Source organism: Zootoca vivipara, chromosome 6 (assembly GCF_965207765.1).
Source record: "Zootoca vivipara chromosome 6, rZooViv2.hap1.1, whole genome shotgun sequence".
Taxonomy (NCBI): domain Eukaryota; kingdom Metazoa; phylum Chordata; class Lepidosauria; order Squamata; family Lacertidae; genus Zootoca; species Zootoca vivipara.
This window is the reverse complement of record NC_142589.1, coordinates 71,956,501-71,979,310: the sequence shown is the minus strand read 5'-3', so window position 1 is coordinate 71,979,310 and position 22,810 is coordinate 71,956,501. Positions and strand designations below refer to the sequence as shown.

At 44.4% G+C, this 22,810-nt stretch overlaps 3 protein-coding genes across 4 annotated transcripts in view; 2 read left to right on the top strand and 1 right to left on the bottom strand.

The window, feature by feature from the left end:
- Positions 1-237: 237 nt before the first annotated feature.
- On the bottom strand, positions 238-3,668 carry LOC118078596 (interferon-inducible GTPase 5-like). Its single transcript, XM_035102513.3, has 3 exons — positions 3,530-3,668; positions 3,136-3,274; positions 238-2,531 (listed from the first exon to the last, which is right to left on the bottom strand). The coding sequence occupies exon 3, from the start codon at positions 2,528-2,530 to the stop codon at positions 1,280-1,282; it is 1,251 nt and encodes a 416-aa protein (XP_034958404.1). The 5' UTR covers position 2,531; positions 3,136-3,274; positions 3,530-3,668; the 3' UTR covers positions 238-1,279.
- A 2,167-nt stretch (positions 3,669-5,835) lies between these two features.
- LOC118078602 (interferon-inducible GTPase 5-like) overlaps positions 5,836-22,810 on the top strand; it is a 44,007-nt gene continuing 27,032 nt past the window's right edge. Inside the window, exon 1 of the mRNA XM_060275658.2 lies at positions 5,836-5,975. The gene's annotated coding sequence lies outside the window, so the exon portion shown is untranslated. The remainder of the gene's footprint in view (positions 5,976-22,810) is intronic.
- Positions 5,837-22,299, top strand: LOC118078598 (interferon-inducible GTPase 5-like). 2 transcript variants are annotated; one of them, XR_015950349.1, is made up of 3 exons: positions 5,837-5,975; positions 20,170-21,773; positions 21,806-22,299. XR_015950349.1 is itself a non-coding variant. In XM_035102516.3 (2 exons), exon 2 carries the CDS (start codon positions 20,198-20,200, stop codon positions 21,428-21,430), a length of 1,233 nt encoding a protein of 410 aa, XP_034958407.1. In that variant the 5' UTR covers positions 5,837-5,975; positions 20,170-20,197; the 3' UTR covers positions 21,431-22,299. The 2 variants fall into 2 exon arrangements, 1 of the variants encoding a protein (XP_034958407.1); XM_035102516.3 differs by having other exon boundaries at positions 20,170-22,299.

Here is a 22,810-nt window from a genome sequence, read left to right as displayed (position 1 = left end):
CTTCCACAAAGCAATTGTCTTCTGCTGCATTAGTGTCAGCAAAGCATTTTCGAAGAAAAAGGGGGAGAGGAGAGCGGGCAGTGTGACAGTTTTGCTTTGTTCAGAGGGGAAATGTAAGCTCGATTTCTACAAAGCAGAAATCCAGTTTCTCATCTCAGATCCCCTTACGATGAAATTCGCCCCCCTACATATCAACACAGAAAATTCAGTGTTCAAGAATGAGTCTTCAGGCACATAGCAAATGCATTTCCTTTACTTGGTGGAACTTAATTGAACACTACAGAAAATAAGATAAATGAGGTTAATAACATAAACACAGTATAATATGTTAGCAGTACAAATCTGAAATATTGTTAAGGCTGGGAAACCTTGACTAAACCTTAAGCAAATCATAATTGCCTGAATCAGCAAGGCTAGAATTGGGCAGGAAGCAAAATATTACATAGGCCAAATGAGAGAGCGAGACGCTCCAAGGAAGGGATATTTATTCCCAAATTCTCCTTTGAAGGAGGTAATTTCCCCCCCTACGCTTTCTGAATTATTGAAGAAAAGCAAGACTGCATTCCACAAAATCTGCAACTTTATTATTATTATTATTATTATTATTATTATTATTATTATTATTTGAATTTATATACCGCCATATACCCAGAGGTCTCAGGGCAGTTCACAGAAAACTTCATGAAAGAAAAAAACTATATGCCCAAAACACCTACACTTCAACTTCTACATTAATTTCGATTATTGCCTACTATCATCTAATGAAATAATTATAGCAACATCTAATAAAACTACATCAAAATCAAACAATTCTCTTTTTTAAAGGCATACCTGGGTAGAAGTTACACAGAGAGGTTTCGATAGGATGTTACATCAATATGACAAATGTGTCTAGTTTACATCTGAGTATATTTTAAAAGTATCAGTTAAAAATAGCATTCATTGTGGACACGACATGTTTAATGAATCTCTAAGGGTGGGATGATTAAACCTGACCTATTCAATTCATAAGAGCAGTGGTGTACCTGTCTGGCACGCTTGTCTCCAAAGGACTTTAGAAAAATTGAAAGTTGCTTTTTATTTCTACTTTTAAAAGCTTGATTGTGTTGTATTGCGGTAAGGCAAATCAGTTGTAAGGCCTGTTCCATTGTCTCTAGAACTGGCCAAAATGGGTATGAAAAAGGGTGCCAAAGTAGGAACATTTGCCATCACAGCAGCAGCAGCAGTTCCCACTTCACCTTGAGTTGCCTCATGTCTTGTGCCTACCTGGGTGCTCTGCCTAGTGCTCTGGTTCTAGGGCTTTCTTTCGAACCCTTTCAGCATCCTCAGCTAGATTATTGACAAAGCTCAACAGCATCCAATAAGTGATAGCAAAAGACACCCCTGCTGCTACCAAGCTTCTAACTAGGGAAGGTGGGAATAATTCTTTTGCATAATTGGTTATTTTCTTTATAACGAGATCGATGGTAATTTCTTCCATCTGAGGAGACTTCATCACGGCCTTCAGTTCTTCAACAGGCTTCCTGGCCAATCTGGCTAGCCTAGCTAAGGAGTCATCATCCAACTCAAATCTTTTGTAGAAGGCAACCATGGACCCAAGCAAGAGGGCAACATCACAAGCCAGAGGAAGGTCTGGAATGGGAATAGCATTGATGCCAGCAGATGCCAGGGATATTTTCCATATGTGGCTCTTCAGCACAGATTTCTTCTTTTCCGTGACTTCAGGGGAAAACATGGGAAGGCTGAGCAGGAATGCAAGTCTCTTCAGACTGTGCAGATCTTTCTCCAACGTCTCCACCAGTTGGGGGAAGTCATACTTGGCAAGGTCCCAGGAGGAGATCAGAAAGACTTGAGGGATGGTGTTCCTGAAGCACTTCTTAAGCTGCTTCTTTAAGTCATTCCTCATCTTCTCAAGGACTTCCTCTTCATTGAAGGTATTTGGGTAAGACCTTTCCATGTTGTATACATCTGCATCTACTTTGGAGCGCACAAAATAACACTTCTTCTCCATCTCCTGGATTGCCTGAGCTAGGTCAGTGTGGTTGGATCGGAATCTCTCTGAGCCAACAATGATAAAGAAGTCATAGCTGGGGAAATCCACCATCTTAAGGTAACTCTCTGGGGAGAAATCTGGGGATCCAATTCCTGGCAGGTCCCAGAATTTCACTTTGGGATCTTTAGAATGCGTATAAACCTTTGGATTCAGTGTAGTTTCTGTCACTCCTACAGGGGCAGCACCATCATCTTCTGCCTTCTTGCCTCGGAGAGCATTGATGAGGGATGATTTCCCAGAGCCCGTCTCTCCAGTGATGGCAATGTCAAGCTCAGTGTTTTCCATCTCCTCCATCTCCTCTTTTACCTCATAAGCTGCTTCCTGCATTCCACCATCACTGAAAACCTCCATAAACCTCTCATATATCTTGATTGCTATATTGAAATATATCTTGGGGTCTACGTTCATGTCTGTATTTTTCAATATAGGCTGGATAATCTCAGGCAACAATGAAAGTTTTTCTACATATGAATTCATCCTAGAAGAAAAAGGGAGAGCTCAGACAGGCTTTGTCAATACTATTGGCCCATCTAGCTGGGAAACTCAGTGGTGATTTACACTCAGCTCAAATATAAATATTCTCTGCTCAGCAAAAAAAAAAAAGTTTGAATTTTTGGGAATATTTTTAGTAAACAGGGAAGAGGGACAGAGAAAGATGAAGGGACGGCAACTATGTGGCGTGAGAGCTTATCCCAAGAGCGTCTCTCTCCACTGTGTCAACCCAAAGGAAAGGAAAAGAGGCAGGCACCAAGAGGAGGAGGAGGAGGAGGGCAGCTTCCTAGCAGCTAAAGGAGGGATATGTCAAATTAACACGCAGCATCGTTTGAGAGGGAGACCCTGGTTGGTTTCACAGCAGTTACTTAAAGTTTTTATACTAGCACTAGCTCAATAGTGATGGCATGTTATTTATTCCCATTGTAGCAGGGAAGAAGGGCACCCTTCTCCAACATTAATAATAGTACAGTAATAATAAATAATTCTGGCCGCCCCACCCCACCCGCCTAGCAAGGAGCTCAGAGTCAATCAAGCTCAAAAAGAAACGGAAATCATCATAATCTCAAGAGAAAAGTTCAGCTCCTAACCTGCTGCCAGCCCGATTTTTTACGGTAAACCTCAGTCCACTCCTCGGAGGATTCCTCTTCCAGGTTTCTTAACACTTTTCTCCTTCCAACTCTCTTCCTTTCTCTCTTCTTTTCCTTCTACCTCCTGTTCTTCGCACTACTAAAAGCAAAAACGAAAGCGAAGTCGAGAGCGAAGACGATGTAAGATTGCAGGAGAATTTGAAACTTTCCCTCCCCCTCCCATGAGACTGGGGGTAATCCCCTATTTCCCGATTGCAGCAAATAGCAAAAGCAGCATTCCTCGCTAGGGGGGAGCATGGAGCAGCTGCTTGATAGACGAGATTCTGCCTTTCATAGGAAGGTCCCAAAGGATCACTTGTGACACTTGGAGCGTCAGAGGTGGTTAGTCCTTCACCTCTGTTGTTGTTGCCTCTGTGGCAGTCTCAGCGGCACCCAAGTTGTCTGCAAGCCCACACAATCCAGATATTATTCCTTGACGGCTTCCTTCTTGTCGACTTTTGCATTGTTACATTGATAGGCTGCGAAAAGTGGAAGGGCTCTAAAGCTGTGGGGAATTGGGGCGTTAGAGGAAATAGTGGTTTATTTTTTTGAAAAATTCTGATATTCTGCAGGGTGCCGAGCGGTTTTAGAGCCTGCACAAGAAGCTGCCTTTCCAGACCGGGCAGGCAGGCAGGACACCAAACTCTCCCCAGAGTGTTCCTAGAAAAGCCATTGTCCCATCCACCATCCTCAGCCTGAGGAGGATATAATGCAAGTGATCATGACACTGCTACGCTCAAGGGTTTCTACAGCCATACGCAGAGAGGCTCGCCTTTCATTCCGCCAGCTTTCTGCAGCCTGGGGAGCTGAAGCTCTTCCGCACCCCCTTGCAGACCAGGCAGACAGGAAGCAACTGGATCTGCAAAGTCAGTTGAGAAGCTGCTGCAGCAGGATCTTTTCCTATCCAGCCCACGGTGCCAGCAGTGGCAATTTTAATCTGAACTTTTAGACACAGTGTATTGCGATCAGAGTTCAGAAACTGCTCGCGCTACTGGTAATAAAACTCCCTGTTGCAGAGAATGTGCCTATCACTATGGGACTTTCGAACTCTGAGATATGATAGCCAGATATCTAAAGGGCTGGCTGCCATATGGAGGGTGGTGCAAGCTTGCTTTCTCCTGCTCCAGAGGGTCGGACCTGAACAAACAGCTTCCAGCTACAAGGAAAGAGATTCTGACTGAACACAAGGAAGATCTTTCTGACAGCGAGAGCTCTTTGACGGTGGAACGGAATCCCTCTGGAGTATTAGTATTAATCATAAAAATTTTAAAATGGGTGGAAGATGAATGCAGAAGAGGTCAATTCTAGATGCACAGGAATGGAAGCGACGAAATAAATCTGTTGGGTCAGTGGTGCTTTTATTTATCAGTTACATAATTTGTTTAAAGACTTTGTATCATATCATCATCATTTCTTCTGAGTTTTGATGCCGTGTGGGCCTCACACTGCTTGCTTTTCCTTCCAATCAGGACCCAGCGCAGTCCAATAAATGATTTACAAGAAGGAGGACCTACAACAACCCCATTTAGCTTTCGTTTTCCCAGAAAACAGCTGTTTGAGCAGAGTTGTGTGCTGGGCAGGGGAGCGGGAGAGGAAAACTTGTAAACAGGATGTAATTTCTGCTCCAAGGTCATAAAAACCCAAAACTACTTTCCTCTTTCAAGGTTATGCAGGATAAAGAGTTGCAAATAATCAGAAGCAGAGCATTTACTAAGAAATACGTGCCTGTACCAGTTTATTAAGCTTTTGTCGGAGATAAGCTCAAAGTACCTTGGTGATTTTAAACTGCATAGGGGTTTTCAGTCTCTGTTTGGGGTCTCCCATCAGAAGTATGTATGTCATTCCAAGATCAAAACCTGTGATACATGGCCAACACTGATGATCTGCAGTGCACAGCTACAACAAGGCACAGCGTATCTGTGAGTTTATGAACATTCCCAGTTTATAGACCTTGACAGTGAAAACTGACAGGTCTGAGCAGCGCTCCATGTGAATCTATATAATATGACTTATGATGCTTTTTTGATGCAAATAACAGGAGAGGTCTATTCAGAGAGAGGGTTGAAATAACTTGACACACTTCAGATATGAGGCAGAACCTTGTCCTTGCATTCTTAGATTAATAAGTCTGTGCCAGTGCGCATCTGGTGTGCTGCAGGTGCAGATCTGGTTGTGCAACCATCATCATGGGCATCGCATGCCCTGATCAGCCGAATTTCCCTCAGAACACTGCTCTGCTCTCCCAGCCTGCCTATGGATTTTATCCAACATTACTCCTGCTCAGAGCACACCAATGAATGCACCTTATTAACTAGGTTTTTTTAAAAAAAAAAATGTAGGAAATTCCTATGTTTGTTGGCAAATACTCTATTCTACATTGCAGCAGTAGGATTCTGGGCTCTGATGCCACGCGGCTTAAGTGCAGACAATTCAGGTGCTGCCGAGACTGGCAAAGAGGCAACAAGAGCAGAGGTAAAGGATTGCCCACATGGGATGCTTCCACAGGTGATCTTTGGGGACTTCGCAGAAAAGGCAGCATCCCCGCAGGCAATCGGGCTGCTTGGAGCTCACTCTGGCCAGGAATGCGGCTTGGGCTATTTGTTGCGATCTTATCTTATCCTCGCTTGTTACCTTCGCTTTCTTTTTTGCTTTTAGTGGTATGACGATCAGGAGGGAGAGGGTATACAGTAAAAGGGAGACAGAGGGAGAGAGGAGCAGGACGGAGAAAAGCGCGAAAACCTCGAAGCAAAACCTCAGAGGAGAGGACTGAGCTTGACTGCAAAAAATCGGTCCGGCAGCAGGTAAGGAGTTGAACTTTTCCCATGATTTCCGGTTTTTTTGTTTTTGTTTTTTGAGCTTGTTTGCTTTAAAGGAGACTCTGAGCTCCTTGCTTGGGGGGTAGCAGAAACAATGTTGTTGTTGTTGTTTACCCTTTTATTGTTATTTTTATTATATTAACCATTACATAATAGCTATTGTGATATTATTATTATTGTTGTTGTTATTTATTATTATTAACAATGATGTTGGAGAAGGCTGCCCTTCTTCCCCGCAGCAAAGGGAATAAATAACATGCCACCCCCAGGGAGCAAGCAGAGCTGGTGCTACTATTAGAGTCTTCCCCCCCCCCACGAATTTAATAAAAGACGTTTATTAGCATTGCAATGCACAAGGGCGTAGCCAGGATCAAAACTGGGGGGGGGGGCAAGCCATGATCATTCAGGGGCGGGGCCACAAAGTGGGAACGTGGGCGGGGCTACAGGGCCAGCTGGCCTGACAACATCGTGGTGGCGGCAGCGGCGGCAGCGGCCACCTTGTGCTTCTGGGGCTGGCAACGGCGGTGGCTACCCTGCTTGGCTGGAGAGGACGGGAGGGTCGGGCAGGCGAGAGGGGGTGACAGGGCGGGCGAGGGCAAGGCAAGGCACGGCCGCAGTCACGACGGCTCCGAGGCATTGCTGCATATCAGCATAATATTTCAACCATGTTGTGGGTTCAAGCCCCACCTTAGGAAAAAATTCCTGCATTGCAGGGGGTTGGACTAGATGACCCTTGTGGTCCCTTCCGACTACAATTCTATGATTCTATTGATATATTGCCATAGCATATGCATCATGCTGCTTTCTTGAATTGTCCTACTCCTAGGCATAGCAGCCAACTCCTAGAGGCCTAGGTGCCTCCCCCCCCAATTACTAGTAAATACCGTATGTGAAAGAGTCATCCCCCCCATGTTGATGGGCTTTCTATGTGGGGCTTATCTGCTCCCCCCCCCCGTATTTTATTAAGAATGGAAGAGGGAGGGAAGGAAGGAAGAAATAGAGAGAGGGATAACTCATATTTGTGGGTGCCTCTGGGTGACGCTGTGATGCTGGAACTCTGCAGCAAGAGGACGGGAGGGTCGGGCAGGCGAGAGGGGTTGGCAGGGCGGGCGAGGGAAGGCACGGCCGCAGTCACGACAGCTCCGAGGCGTTGCTGCATATCAGCATAATATTTCAACCATGTTGTGGGTTCAAGCCCCACCTTGGGGGAAAAATCCTGCATTGCAGGGGGTTGGACTAGATGACCCTTGTGTTCCCTTCCGACTACAATTCTATGATTCCATTGATATATTACCATAGCATATGCATCATTCTGCTTTCTTGAATTGTCCTACTCCTAGGCATAGCAGCCAACTCCTAGAGGCCTAGGTGCCTCCCCCCCCCAATTACTGGTAAATACCGTATTTGAAAGAGTCACCCCCCCATTTTGATGGGCTTTCTATGTGGGGCTTATCTGCCCCCCCCCAGTATTTTATTAAGGATGGAAGAGGGAGGGAAGGAAGGAATAATAGAGAGAGGGATACCTCATATTTGTGGGTGCCTCCGGGTGATGCTGTGAAGCTGGAACTCTGCAGCAAGAGGATGGGAGGGTCGGGCAGGGGAGAGGGGGTGGCAGGGCGGGCGAGGGCGAGGCAAGACAGGGCCGCAGTCTCGATGGCTCCGAGGCGTTGCTGCATATCAGCATAATATTTCAACCATGTTGTGGGTTCAAGCCCCACATTGGGGAAAAATTCCTGCATTGCAGGGGGTTGGACTAGATGACCCTTGTGGTCCCTTCCGACTACAATTCCATGATTCTATTGATATATTACCATAGCATATGCATGATTCTGCTTTCTTGAATTGTCCTAGGCATAGCAGCCAACTCCTAGAGGCCTAGGTGCCTCCCCCCAAAAAAGAAATTACTGGTAAATACTGTATTTTAAAGAGTCATCCCCCCCCATGTTGATGGGCTTTCTATGTGGGGCTTATCTGCCCCCCCCCCCAGTATTTTATTGAGGATGGAAGAGGGAGGAAAGGAAGGAAGAAATAGAGAGAGGGATAACTCACATTTGTGGGTACCTCTGGGTGACGCTGTGATGCTAGAACTCTGCAGCAAGAGGAAGATACCGGTACACCTGTACAGGAGCCTTGTAAGCAGCTTTCTCTCTGCTTGATTTACAGCAGGCACGTCCAACAGGTAGATTGTGATCTACCAGTAGATCACTGGATGTCTGTGGTAGATCACTGCTAGATCACTGGCACCCCTAAAAAAGCTCACCCAAATTTTTCCTCCTCCCTAAAAAAAGCTGAACTATGACCTGAAGCCCTAAACAAAAATGGGCCTCCCTCCCTCCTAAAAGAAGCTCAACAAGTTTGACCTAAACCCCCCAAAACAGGGCTTCCCTTCCTTAAAAAAACTCAACAGCTTTGACCTGAACCCCCCAAAAGCGGGTAGATCACTCCCAGTTTTTAACTCTGTGAGTAGATCAGAGTCTCATGGGAGGTGGCCACCCCTGATTTACAGTATACAGATGCAGGAGGAGGGGCAGACTGGAACACCAATGCTTTTTATAAACATCACTGTGTCTATCAAAGCTACAGCCCCCCCTTCTTATTCACTTCCTTTTAGCCTTGCAGGGCCACCTTAGTCAAATTGAATCCTCTGCACCCTCATTAAATCGCCAATAGAACTGTTAATGCGATCCCTGAATGCCCATTAACAACTCTCACTTACAATAGGGTGAATAGGGTGGACCTTGCCTGAAGGGATATTCTGCTCCATTGTCTTAACTGCTTAAGTACTGGTAGCCACTTTGCTTTATTTATTTGATGTGTTTTTGTTACAGCTGTGTTCCCGCCCCCAGCAAGTGGAGAGCTGCTCTTGCTAAAGCAAAGCCCTTTCCACTTCAGTTTTTGGAGGGGCAAAGTATTGGTTATGGTCTGTAAAATACAATAATTTTTTGCTTCTAGGGGGGGGTTGCAGCTGCCCCCTCCTGCCCCCCCCTGTCTACACCCATGGCAATGCAGTTCATGATCCCACCCTCTTTGTCAGAGCTGGGAACGGGGTGCAGAACAGAGGAATACGGCAACTTCTATTCTCCAAACAATGCCCTGAGTCTGAAGAGGCAGAGACCATCTGGGCTGCCTCTTAGTGCAGACGCAAATCATAAGAGTTCTAAGTAACTGCCCTGAATGGGGCTGGTCTCCCTTTTGCGTATTAATTCAATATACTGTATCCCTCTGCGGACCCCCCCCCCAAGTTGATGGATATATTACTCCTGCAAGAAAGCAGGAACACCGCTGTGTCCCAGCACTTGCTAGCTGGTGTGTAAAAATGGTATCTGTGTGCCACCTCTGATTAGAAAAACTGCATGGCAAGGGTTCAAGGCAGGGCAGGGCAGAAGATGCTAGAGCAGGGGTGTCAAACTCAAATTCATCGGGGGCCGCATCAGCAGTTTGGTCACCCTCAAAGGGCCGGTTGTATCTGTAGGACTATGTGTCCACTCTTTATTATCATAAATTATTGTCACTGCATTCAATTATTACTGTTTTTTGTAATAATGTAAGTAATAACTAGCTCTGAAAGCAGAAACATAGACAGAATAATGGCAAGTAGATATTCAAATGTACAATTATTGTACAATTTATTGAAAAATGATTTTTGGTAACTGCACTGGGTGGTGGAGGCTCGCTAGGGTTTCATGCAGGACCTTTGCAGAGCTACTAGTACCTGGAGATGCTGGGGTCCTTCTGCATGCAGGACAGATGTTCTGCCAGTGAGCTACCACCCTTCACCAAAGGGACTGGCTGAGGTTGACTCACTGGAGCTGCTCTCCTGGTTCCAGGGTTTAAGGGCCAGAAGTATAAAGCAGCATCCTATGTTTCTGAGGAGAGGGAGGGCAGGGGAGGGGAGGGAGGGAGGGAGGGAGGGAGGAAGGAAGGAAGGAAGGAAGGAAGGAAGGAAGAAAAGAGGGAGTGGGAGGGAGGGAGGGAGGAAGGAAGGAAAGAGGGGAGAGAAAGAAGAGTAGGAAATAAGGAAGGGAATAAATAAGGAAAGAAAAAGAAAGAGGGAGAGAAGAGGGAAAGGGAGAAAGAAGGAAGGAAGTAGAGGGAAAGAAAGAATAAGAATGAGGTAAAATAAAAAAAATTCCTTCAGTAGCACCTTAAAGACCAACTAAGTTTTTATTTTGGTATGAGCTTTCGTGTGCATGCACACTTCTTCAGGTATCTGAAGAAGTGTGCATGCACACGAAAGCTCATACCAAAATAAAAACTTAGTTGGTCTTTAAGGTGCTACTGAAGGAATTTTTTTTATTTTACTTCGATCCAGACCAACACGGCTACCTACCTGTAATAAGAATGAGGGAGAGGAAGAAAGATGGGAAGGACGGAAGGAAGAAAGGAAGGAAGGAAGGAAGGAAGAAAAGAGGGAGCAGGAGGGAGAGAGGAAGGAAAGAGGTGAGAGAAAGAAGAGTAGGAAAGAAGGAATAAAGAAGGAAAGAAAAAGAAAGAGGGAGAGAAGACAGAGATAAAGAAGGAAGGAAGGAGAGGGAAAGAAAGAATAAGAACGAGAGAGAGGAAGAAAGAAAGGGAAGGGGGGGGTCGCCGCCTTGATTCAGGGCCAGAAAAGAGCACGAAGGGACCCGACCCCCCCCCCGGCCCCAGCTGTTTGTCGGCGCTTTGTCGGCGCGGCGCTTCAGCAGCAAGGTCCCGCTGCTGGGTCCCGCTGGCTGGGGCGCTCGGCGGGCAACATGACGAGGTCTGGCGGGCCGGATTTGGCCCCCGGGCCTTGTGTTTGACACCCATGTGCTAGAGGTTCTCTTGGTTCAGGATAGCTGCTGCCTGAGGAGCCTGGATAGCTCAGTGGGTTAGACCAGTGTTTCCCAACCTTGTGCCTCCAGCTGTTTTCGGACTACAATTCCCATCATTCCTGACCACTGGTCTTGCTAGCTAGGGATGATGGGAGTTGTAGTCCCAAAACATCTGGAGGCACAAGGTTGGGAAACACTGGGTTAGACCATGGTGCTGATAACGCCAAGGTTGCAGGTCCCTGTATGGATCAGCTACATATTCCTGCATTGCAGGGGGTTGGAATGGCTGACCCTCAGGGTCCCTTCCAACGCTAGATTTCTATGATTCTACAACTTTCCCAAGTCACCCTCCCCAGGCTTTCCATATCCTTCCATGACTGTGGTAAAGGTAAAGGTAAAGGCACCCCTGACCATTTGGTCCAGTCGCCACAACAGAGTTTAATAAATGGCATTTATTAGCATTGCAATGCAGTTCATGACCCCACCCCCTTTGTCAGAGGGTGGAACAGGGTGCAGAACAGAGGAATACAGCAACTTCTATTCTGCAAACAATGCCCTGAGTGCTGAAGAAGCAGAGACCATCTGGGCTGCCTCTTAGGGCAGACGCCGGGCATATCAGTTTTAAGTAACTGCCCTGAAGCCAATGCAGCCGGCCTCCCTTTCCCGTATTATTTCCCTTTCACAGAGCCACCCCCCAGTCCCTGCAAGAAAGCAGCAGGAACACGGCTGTGCCCCAGCACGTGCTGTTGTGTAAAAATGGTATGTGTGCGCCACTTCTGATTAGAGAAACTGCATGGAAAAGGGTCTAGTCAGAGCAAAAGATGCTGGAGGTTCTCTCGGTTCTGGGTAGGTGTTGCCTGATGAGCCTGGATAGCTCAGTTGGTTAAACCGTGGTGCTGATAACACCAAGGTTGCAGGTTTGATCCCTGTATGGACCAGCTGCATATTCCTGCATTGCAGGGGGTTGGGCTGGATGACCCTCAGGGTCCCTTCCAACTCTACATATCCTTGATTCTATGACTTTCTCAAGTAGCCCTTTCGGGGCTTTCCATATCCTTCCATGACTGTGGTACCAAAGATGAAACTTCCCTTCTCCAGACTTCCGGTCTGGCGCCATCAGAAATCGGTGAGGGAAACCTCGGGCTCCGAGGTTCCCTGCGTCTCAGGGGGGGGGAGCCGCTTGGGCGAAGCGGCCCCCCGGAGAACCCCTGGATTGGGCTTTCCAGGAACGTGGATACCCAGCAGAGCTCCTTAGAGTCCTGCCCGCTGCAGGTAACCCCCTTTTGGGGGGCGACGAGAGCAGACGGAGCAAGACGGAGCCTTGGGACAATTCGCTCACTCTGAGGCGCAAAGCTCCGTGCCGGTCTCAATTGAGCACCAGGTGCCTCCAAAAATCGATTTGGACTTGTAAGTAAATTTATTTAATCAATTTGGAAAAAGAATTTGGACCTGGAAGGGGAATCTAAAAGAAAACAGAGGTCGTTTCCCCCCCTACCGAGATACCAAGATGCAATTACCGAGCCTGCAGCCATCATGCTGAAATGTGACTCTGAATTTCTTTAAAAAACCAAATTGGACCCCTTCCCTGTGGCAGCGGAGCCAAGGGAAGGCGATTTATTTTAGTTGTGTGGATCTCCGCAAAAAATTGGAACTTTACATTAACGAGCTCTCCGGTAACAGGTGACGGGAAACTGGAGGCTCCAATCAGCCAACATTAGGACTCGTCTCTGGCACAACAGCCTATACGCCATATTGTAACTTTAGAAGACAAAGGATACAGACAGTCAAAACAACACCACGAGATGTGTGAGAAAGGGATACAAAGTGTATGGGAAAAAGTTCAAGAAGTGTTGACAGGAGTAAAAGAATACAAAAGACTTACAAAGTTATGGATTGAAACTCAGCACCAACTTCTCCCCACAGACAATTTTGAGACACAGGTTGAGCATATAGATGCTATAAACATCAAAGTTGTAAAGGAGGAAGAGCAAGAGGAGCTACAGATTCCGACCGAAGTGCAAGCGGTGAGAGAGGTTGCACAGGACATGCGTTACAACAAAGGAGCTCCAATGTGTGAGGAACCCAGGAATCGTTTTTCCCAGTGAGAGAGGGAAAACAGGTTCTTGGGGAAAATGACCAAGCTGTTATGGGAATGTTAGGGATGTGGATTAGGATATATTATTAGATAGATCCTATCCAAGCTTGTGTTAGCAAGCTTCCAATATCAGCAGAGTGACATTCCCCTTTTGTGCGCAGCAAAGCATGTGCGTTAGATTCGCTAGAATCTCTATAACAATATTACACTTTATAGTTCAATATTACACTTCCTGGCAAAGGTCCCCTTTGTCCCTCTTAAAAGAAATAGACAACACAGTGTTTATAAAATAAGATAGAGTTTACTTACAGTTTCATCCTGAGTTACAGCATAATCTCAGAAAGGCAGGCTTGCTTAGAAAAGTTACAAGTATATATATATCTAGAGACTACTTAGTAAAGTAAGACTCCATTTGGTCTCACTCTTGGCTGCAGGCCTAGAGTGAGAACCATGCTAACTAGAGATTCTCTGGAGATGTGTCCTCATCGAAGGAGGAAGTAGCTAAGAGAGCGAGTGATTGCAGGCTAGGGCTTTTGTCCCACCTAATCTCTTCAGCATATCTGGAGGAACAGGAACTGACCTGTAGTCAGGTGTCCCTCCAGGTGAGTTCCTGTTAGTGGACACTCTAGGAACTGTTGTGACTTGTCTGCCCCAGTGTTCCATCCCACAAACCCCTTCTCAGGCAATTCACAACATTCATTACATACAAAACAAAACATAAGCAACTTTATTCAACCACCCAAGAGTCCCAGCTTGACACGCAGGTTCTGGAAACTCTGTCTTGGCAGGGGTTTTGTTAGGATGTCTGCTGTCATCTCCGATGTGCAGCAGTACGACAGTTCGACAAGTCCATCTTGTATCATCTGGCGAACGTAGTGGTACCTGACCCCAATGTGCTTTGAGCGTGCTAGGAACTTCTCATTCTGTGCCAGCTTTAGACAGCTTTGGTTGTCCTCCAGCAGGCTTATAGGTTCCTTTCTCTCCACGCCAAAGTCTGTTAGGAGTTGGTCCAGCCAGGAAATCTCTCTGCACGCTTCTGTAGCCGCAACATATTCCGATTCTGTAGACGATAAAGCTATACATTTCTGTTTATAACTGCCCCATGTGATAGCTCCGCCCCCATACATAAAGACATGCCCGCTTGTGGATTTATAATCAGAATTATCACCCGCCCAGTCAGCATCAGTGTACCCAATGAGCTTAGGGTCACTGACAGCTGGTAACTTTAATTTACAATCCATTGTACCCTTAAGATATCGAACCACCCTCTTCACACCAACCCAATCATGCTCAGTGGGACTACTCACTTTCCTGCTGAGAATCCCTACTGCATTGGCTAAATCAGGTCTGCACGTGGTAACTAAATACAAAAGTTTACCAATTGCTGAACGATACTCGGTGTTGTTTGGCAGCAGCTTCGAATCCTCTTGGTTCTTTAAGAAGTCTGTAGCCATCGGGGTGTCGACGGGTTTTGCATCCTGCAATTGCATACTCTCCAACAGTTCAATTATCTTTTGCTTCTGATTAAGTAGAAATGAACCATCCTGTTCTCTTTCCACTTGAATCCCAAGGTAATACTCAACTGGTCCTAATTCCTTCACTTGCACTTCCTTGTTGAGGTGCTGGACTACATTTTTATAATCCCTGTCATTTGACGTTGCGATTAAAAGGTCGTCAACGAAGGCAAGAATATAAGAAAATTGTCCATTACTCTGCTTAGTGTACAAACACTTGTCAGCTTCACCTTGCTTGTACCCAAGTTTCACCAGCATTCCATGCAATTTCAAGTTCCAGGCTCTGGCTGCTTGTTTTAAACCATACAGTCCCTTTTGAAGCTTGCAAACCAAATGTGCCTCATTTGGCTTTATAAAACCTTTAGGCTGCTTCATGTAAATTTCTTCAGAAATTTCCCCATGCAAAAACGCAGTAGCTATATCGATGTGTTTCACCTCCATCCCTTTTGATGCTGCGATGCTTAAAAGTAATCTTACGCTACTGTATCTCACTGTCGGTGCAAAGACTTGGTCATAGTCGTGGCCATATTGCTGCGAAAAACCTTGTGCCACTAGTCTTGCTTTGTAACGTTGCACCTCCCCTTCTGAACCCCTTTTAACCTTGAACACCCATTTGCTCCCAATTGCTTTCTTACCAGCAGGTAATTCTGTGAGTGTCCAGGTCTTGTTCTTGTGCAGTGCGTCAATCTCCTCCTGCGCGGCTTTCCTCCAGAGACTGGCTTCGGTGGCTGGCATCTGCTCTACCTCTTCCCAAGTGGAAGGTTCTGGTGGAGACGCCGACCCTGCAAAGTAGGACAGTCGTAGTGGCGGAACGCCCTTGTTGGTTCTGGATGAGCATCTGACCTCTGGTTGTGCAACCGCATCAGCATCCTCATCCTCCTCCAACGCTGGCATGTCCACGTACAGCTCCTCCTCTTCGTCTCTGGTGCCGCCAGGGGTCTGGACCTCTGCGTCTTCTGGGGTGTCGCCTGTAGGGGGTGTTGTGACACTAGAAGGTATATTAGTTCCTTGTGCTAAAGGAAAACTTATAAACTCTTCATCTGGTGACTCTCTAGAACAGTCAATAACAGTGTTCTTTGTATCAAACTTTTCTAGTTCATCAAAATGAACCACATGGTATGGGTCTGCTCTGCCACTCTTTGGATCTAGAACTCTATATCCCTTTCCTCCAGGAGCATATCCAACCAGGATACCTGCTTTTGCTCTGGAGTCAAGCTTGTGTCTGCGCTCTTTGGGCACGTGGTAATAACAGACACTTCCAAACACACGTATGTGCTGCAGACTTGGGACTCTCCCGTGCCAAAGTTCAAATGGTGTGCGTTCTGCACCCTTTGTAGGCAATCTGTTTTGCAGATAAATCGCCGTATTCGCCGCTTCAGCCCATAGCTTCTGTGACAAGTTGGCCTCTTTTAACATGCACCTTGTCATCTCCATAATAGACCTAAACTTTCTCTCAGCAATGGAGTTCTGTTGAGGCGTGTAAGCAACTGTAGTTACATGTGCTATGCCTTCTTGTGCCATGATGGCCTTCATCTGCCGTGAGCAGAACTCTCCACCATTATCCGAAATTAAGGTGGAAGGAGCTCTCTGGAATTTGTTCTTCACCATGTTTAAGTACAGTTTGAACAATTCCGGTGTCTGACTCTTTTCCTCTAGAAAATATCCAACACAATATCTTGAGAAGTCATCTATAAATATCAGAATGTACTTATTGTTTCCTAGGGAAGGTACATTCAGCGGACCACATAGGTCAGTATGAACAGTGTCCATGACTTTTGTGCTTCTCTTCTCTGTACAACGTGGGAAGGAAGGCTTGACTGCCTTTTCAGTTATGCAAGTTGTACAGTTTGGCATTGGTGTACTGCAATTCTTTACCTGTAGACCTTTTACCAGATTTTCCTTCTGCATTTTCAGGATAACGTTGGTATCCCTGTGTCCAAGCCTTTTGTGCCAGAGTTCCAGATCTGGTTGATCCTTTCTGCTGGGTTGTGCAACCCTTGCAGACTCATTCTCTGAAATATCAATCTCATACACATCATTGATTAGTTTGGCTTGAATAAACACTTCACCATCTTTTATCACATTGCATTGTCCATTTTTAAATATAATTTCAAAACCTTTCTTGTCCAAACTAGACACACTTATTAAATTACAGTTCAGCTTTGGTGCATACTTAACATTACTCACTGTAGTATCAAAAGACTCATTGTTCACTTTGAAATTCAAGTTCAAAGATCCTGCACCTATTGACTTTATAACATTTCCATCAGCAATTTCAATCTCAGACTGTTTATTATTGTCTATTTCATTGAAATATTCCCTTTTATAACAGAAATGGCTGCTTGCTGCACTGTCTAGAAGCCACTTATTGCGCTTTCCTTCACAGCTCTGGAAAGCTACATTTCTTTCTTGCAATATCAAGGCACGCCCACGACCCCCCTTCTTTTCGCCTTTTGGTGGAAAGGGGCGGGATTTATTCCTAGGTGCCCGGCATTCCTTTGCCATGTGCCCTTTTAAATTGCAGTTAAAGCAAATTATTTCCTTTGGCGTTTGTCTGGACCTTTGAAAATGCTTGGAAGCATAATTAGTGTCCTTTCTCCCTGTATTCCTTTCTGAAGAATCAAGGTAATCTCTGCATTCCTCTCTCAAATGATCAATCAGTTCTTCAAAAGTCAGGTCTTTTTCATGATCCATGCAACTCTTGAATGAACTGAAGCTTGGTCCTAGAGATGCTATCAAAAATGAAACCTTTGTTTCTTCATCAAGGGCTTTAGTAGCAAGATCAATCCTCTGAACAATTTCACTAAATTTGCTGATATGGTCAGTGAATTCTTCTCTTGAATTCATCCTCAGCGCAGTTAATTTGCTCATCAAATTCCTGTAGGAGTTCTTAGTAGATGCTCCATACCTGCGCTCAATATCTTTTAAGATTTTAGCTGCATCATCTTTGCTATTAACTGATGTTAGATGCCTGTTGCGAAGTCCACTCAAAATTATGTATCTGGCCTCGCTGTTCATGCGTTTCCAATTTGCTATCTTGGCTAAATCCTCTGCTGTTGTGCCAGTAGGCATAGGTTTTTCAATGGCATCCAAAACATTCCTTGCATCTAAAAATGCTATCAGGCGTTGTTTCCAAAATACATAATTGTCATCATCTAGAGCCATGAATCCTGGCTTAACTCCACTATCAAAATCTGCAAAAGCCATCTTGGAATCTCAAAATTCTAAAAATTTCTCAAAATTCAAAAATTTGCCAAAAATTCCAAAATCAAAATCTCTAAAAAATATCTCAAAATGCAAAATAATCTTCACTGCCTCTGAGTTCTCAGTGCTGTAAACTCTGAGGGAGGGGAAGGGTAGCTAATCCCCTAGGCACACTGGAGAACAATAGACCATGTGCTTACCAGGAAGTTCTAACTGAAAAAATCCTACTCAGTTCAAAATCACAATCCAAAGCAATCCTTCAAAAATACACAAAAATACGCAGTCCTGGGCCGTAATAACCCTTTATGGGAATGTTAGGGATGTGGATTAGGATATATTATTAGATAGATCCTATCCAAGCTTGTGTTAGCAAGCTTCCAATATCAGCAGAGTGACATTCCCCTTTTGTGCGCAGCAAAGCATGTGCGTTAGATTCGCTAGAATCTCTATAACAATATTACACTTTATAGTTCAATATTACACTTCCTGGCAAAGGTCCCCTTTGTCCCTCTTAAAAGAAATAGACAACACAGTGTTTATAAAATAAGATAGAGTTTACTTACAGTTTCATCCTGAGTTACAGCATAATCTCAGAAAGGCAGGCTTGCTTAGAAAAGTTACAAGTATATATATATCTAGAGACTACTTAGTAAAGTAAGACTCCATTTGGTCTCACTCTTGGCTGCAGGCCTAGAGTGAGAACCATGCTAACTAGAGATTCTCTGGAGATGTGTCCTCATCGAAGGAGGAAGTAGCTAAGAGAGCGAGTGATTGCAGGCTAGGGCTTTTGTCCCACCTAATCTCTTCAGCATATCTGGAGGAACAGGAACTGACCTGTAGTCAGGTGTCCCTCCAGGTGAGTTCCTGTTAGTGGACACTCTAGGAACTGTTGTGACTTGTCTGCCCCAGTGTTCCATCCCACAGCTGTGACATTCAACAAAGATGTGGCCTGGATTTGAACCTCCTTAGTGAGAGAAGGGAGGCAAGAACCAGGCGAAGGACATGCTAAATGGGGGGACAAATAGGAATTGGAGTGGGGTTGTCAGAAGGGTTGCTGGAGAGAGGGGGGTGGGCTGGTGTGGTCGAGAGATGGAGTGGGTTGATTAATAAGGCATTGTATTTATGGGATGGATTAAATGGTCTGAAATTGGACTGTATAAAGGAACTGGTCGGGATATCCAGTGGAACACCAACCGGGAGAAGGAGGGGGGATTCGGACATTAAATTGGGTTAGAAGTGAGGTATTAGAATTGTTAGACTGGAAAAGGTAGGATATTTTTAAAGAAAATCAAAAGGCTAAAGGGATTAATTAGAGGGAATAAATTGTGTATAAATTTGGAGTAAAGGATTTTATCTAAGTATCATTTTAATATTTAAATTGTTAGTTTTGGAATTGTATAATCAGGAAAATTGCTAAGATGGGATATAATTAGACCCGGGAAGGGGGGAGCGGGGAAGTCGAAGTTATGACAAAGTTATTAAAATGAGAATGTATTCCCCCCTTTTTTTCTGGAGTTTTTTCCAGCTTTTCTGCTTTTTGTTTTTCTTTTTTCTATATAGTATTATGATATGATGTGAGGTGATGATGTGATGATTTGTAATCTTAAATTGAAAAATCTTAATAAATATAATTTAAAAAAAAACTTCCCTTCTCCATGCACTTTAGTCCAGCTGCAAAATCGCCTCCCCATATCAATTAAAACAAACAAAACCCCACTGATAACACCCCACACTTAATGTATCATGCAGTTAGGTCCTCAGAATGTCTTTAATTCTAAAAAAGGGTTTTAGGCTCTTTTTTCCTTTAGCTGTATTTCATTCATTCATTCATTCATTCATTACATTTAAAAATCTCTCAGGACAAGATAATGTTGCTGGTAATGGGTTGTCTTCAACTAACATTTACTCAGAGTAGACCTATTAAAATTAATGGATCTTAGGCATGGTTATTAATTTCATTGAGTCAACCCTGAGTAAAAGTTAGTTGACAGGAACCTAATGTGGATCTTTTCCCCAGTACTGCCCTTTAAGAATATTTCTGGGCTCCTTCTGCATCACTTATTTCGACCCTTTGACTCCTTTTTTCACCTCCCCCTTGATGACATTTCTAGAAATATTCTTCATTTTATTGGTGACTTTTGTGAAAGTGGCAGGACAAGACTCACCAGAATATACTAGGGATATCCACAGTGCATTGGCATATTTATTTATGAAGTGTTTTATCCAATGTTTTAGCCAAAAAAATGGAATCTTTAGTGGAGTGTAAATGCTTCCTTTAGACACATCTCTAGAAGAATGAAAAATCTGAGTTCAAAAAAGATCCACATCTCACGCAAGCATATTTTCATGGTTGTGTGGGAATGCATGCACATATAGATTTCTGAGAGATTGACAACAGGCACAATTCTTCACTTTATTGAAACCCTACCAACTGCTGCTCAAACAACCCACTGGTCTCAGAGACATGCCCTAAGTAAATTGATTTCCCCACATAAACCACAGATTGTAAAGATGTCCATAAAAGTGTGTGGAAAGCTATCATCTAACTATTAGAGTTTTCTTCTCTTTCTCAGATAAACTGAACCACGAGGAATCATTGTCATGGATCCTGCCGTAACAATAGAAACCTTAAAAAAAGACCTTGCTGAAGTGAAGGCTGCTTTGGATCAAAAGAAATTCGAAGCTGTTTCGGCTGAAGCTCAACATCAGTCAAATTTATTAAATAACATCACATTGGCAATTGCCATCACAGGAAGATCAGGTGCCGGGAAATCATCTTTTGTCAATGCCCTTCGAGGAATGGAAGATGATGCAGAGGGTGCAGCTGAAACGGGGGTGACAGAAACAACAATGGTGCCACAAGAATATTCACACCCCACATTCCCCAAAGTCAAATTTTGGGATCTACCAGGATTTGGAAAAGATAACTTTAGTGCAAAGGAATACCTAAAGAAGGTCAATTTCAGCAAGTATGATTTTTTCATCATCATCGCCTCAGGGCGCTTCACTGAGGATGACACCAAATTGGCTCTTGAGATCTGTAAAAATAAGAAGAAATTCTACTATGTGCGCAGCAAAGTGGATATTGATATAGATAATGACAGGCGGTCAAAACGCATCGATGTGAAGGACACCCATGAGATGATCCAGTCTGAGAAGAAGACTCTTGACATTATACAGAAAGAAAGCTATGATAATTTGAAGGCATTGGGTGAGTCTTCTCCAAGGGTCTTTCTAATATCGAGGTGGGATTTGAGCAAGTATGATTTCCCCCTACTTCAAGAGACCATCGAAAAGGAACAGGATGAACTCAAGAGAGATGTTTTAATCATGTGTCTTCCGATTTTTACAAAAGATAGCATTAAAAAGAAGAAGGCTGCTATGGAGAGCCTGATATGGAAAAAAGCCATGGTGAGTTGTACTGTTGGGTTGATTCCTGTCCCGTTCCTATCATTTGGTTGTGACATTGCCATTGTGGTTTCGACAATGAGGGATATCTGCAAAGTTTTTGGCTTGGATGAAGATTCCCTCAATATACTAGCAAACCGAGTGGGGAAACCTGTTGAGGAGTTGAAATCTGTTATTGAACATACCCCAAGCACCGGTAAGATCACGACAGAATTCGCCATGGATCTCTTGAAGAGGTCAGCACTGTGGGGAGCAATCACAGTGGTAGAGGTGGCTCTGAATTTCATACCTCTGTTGGGGTCTCTCTTTGGTGGGGGCAGTTCTTTTGCTACCACGTTCTACATGCTGAATAATTTCCTGGAAAACGCTGTGAAAGATGCAGAGAAAGTTCTGGCAAAGGCTGCTGGGCCCAAGAGACGCAAGTAAACAGCCAATACATCTACCTGGGAAGAGACATCCAGGTGAAACCTGCATCATCTTATCTTTCTACCACATCATCAACCAATTGCTTTCTTCACAAGTTCAACTTCCGGTCTTGGAACATGGCATCCTAGCATGCTCCCTCTCTTCCTCTTCAGCTCAGCACTTGTGGGGGTGCCATATTTCAAAATGTGAAATATGTCTTCCGATTTTTCCAATGGCCTCTACTTCCAATGGATGAATCCTGGTTGTATGGCAGCCCTATTGTAACAGCGCTTAATCAGTAGCCTGCCTGGGCAATTTTTGTCCAGTTAAGAGGTTCCTTATCTCCTACCTGTCGGTGATGGATGTCATCCAAGGCAAAAAAAAAAGATGGCAAAGATCAATCTGCAGCCTCCTGTACTTCTCCCCCTCCGACATACAGCAAATTTGCAGCAGCAAAACATAAAGGATAGAGAAAAGAAGAGAAGAGAAATGGCTTCAGAGAGTTCTATTGCTGATACGTTTTAAGTAATTTGTGATGCAGAATTATTGTCTGAAGGATAATTTAACAAAGATGGATCTTAAAATTACAGCCCTGGATCAAAAAGTTACTGATCTTAATGAGGAGATATCAAAATCTGAAGCAGTTCAAATTAAACAAGATATAACACAGATATCTTCTAGGGTGGGTTCCTGCGAGACATGCTTATCCATTCAAAAATATACTACTGTATATAGTTTTGTAGCCTTTAGCATTTTTATGGTTATTTTGTTATTCCTGCTTATAAAAATGTTACAATGTATTCTCTTCTTCCTTTGATTGCTATTCTTTCCTTTTCCCTTATTTACTCTAATAATCTCAATAAAATAATAAATATTAACATTTTAAGAAATTGTGGTTTATTCCTGAATCCTCCCTACTGCAATTATTTCCCCAACTGTTCTAATTTTTGTTTTAAAAAATCATTTAATCCAGGCATGGGAAAGCTATAGGCAACAGTCCAAATTTAGGGGTCCTAACCTGAACCACGGGATGTGGGTGGCGCTGTGGTCTAAACCACAGAGCTTAGAGCTTGCCGATCGGAAGGTCGGCGGTTCAAATCCCTGTGATGGGGTGAGCTCCCGTTGCTTGGTCCCAGCTCCTGCCAACCTTGGGGTTTGAAAGCACATAAAAGTGCAAGTAGATAAATAGGTACCGCTCTGGCGGGAACGTAAATGACATGTGGGTCCCTGCAGTGGCCTCTTGCTGAATAGGAGGAGCTGCTCGTATCCCCCCACCCAAGGGAGAAAATTCAGGGGGGGCATCCTAGGAGGTCTCATGGGGTTTACACTTGCCCAGCATGCTTCAGAGCAGGCCCCACCCCCTGTGACAGCCTTTGATAACCACCTTAACCACAGAGTTGG

Excerpts from the sequence above, each read along its gene's own strand:
- LOC118078596 (XM_035102513.3), bottom strand. The coding sequence starts at position 2,530 with ATGAATTCATATGTAGAAAAACTTTCATTGTTGCCTGAGATTATCCAG.
- LOC118078598 (XM_035102516.3), top strand. The coding sequence starts at position 20,198 with ATGGATCCTGCCGTAACAATAGAAACCTTAAAAAAAGACCTTGCTGAA.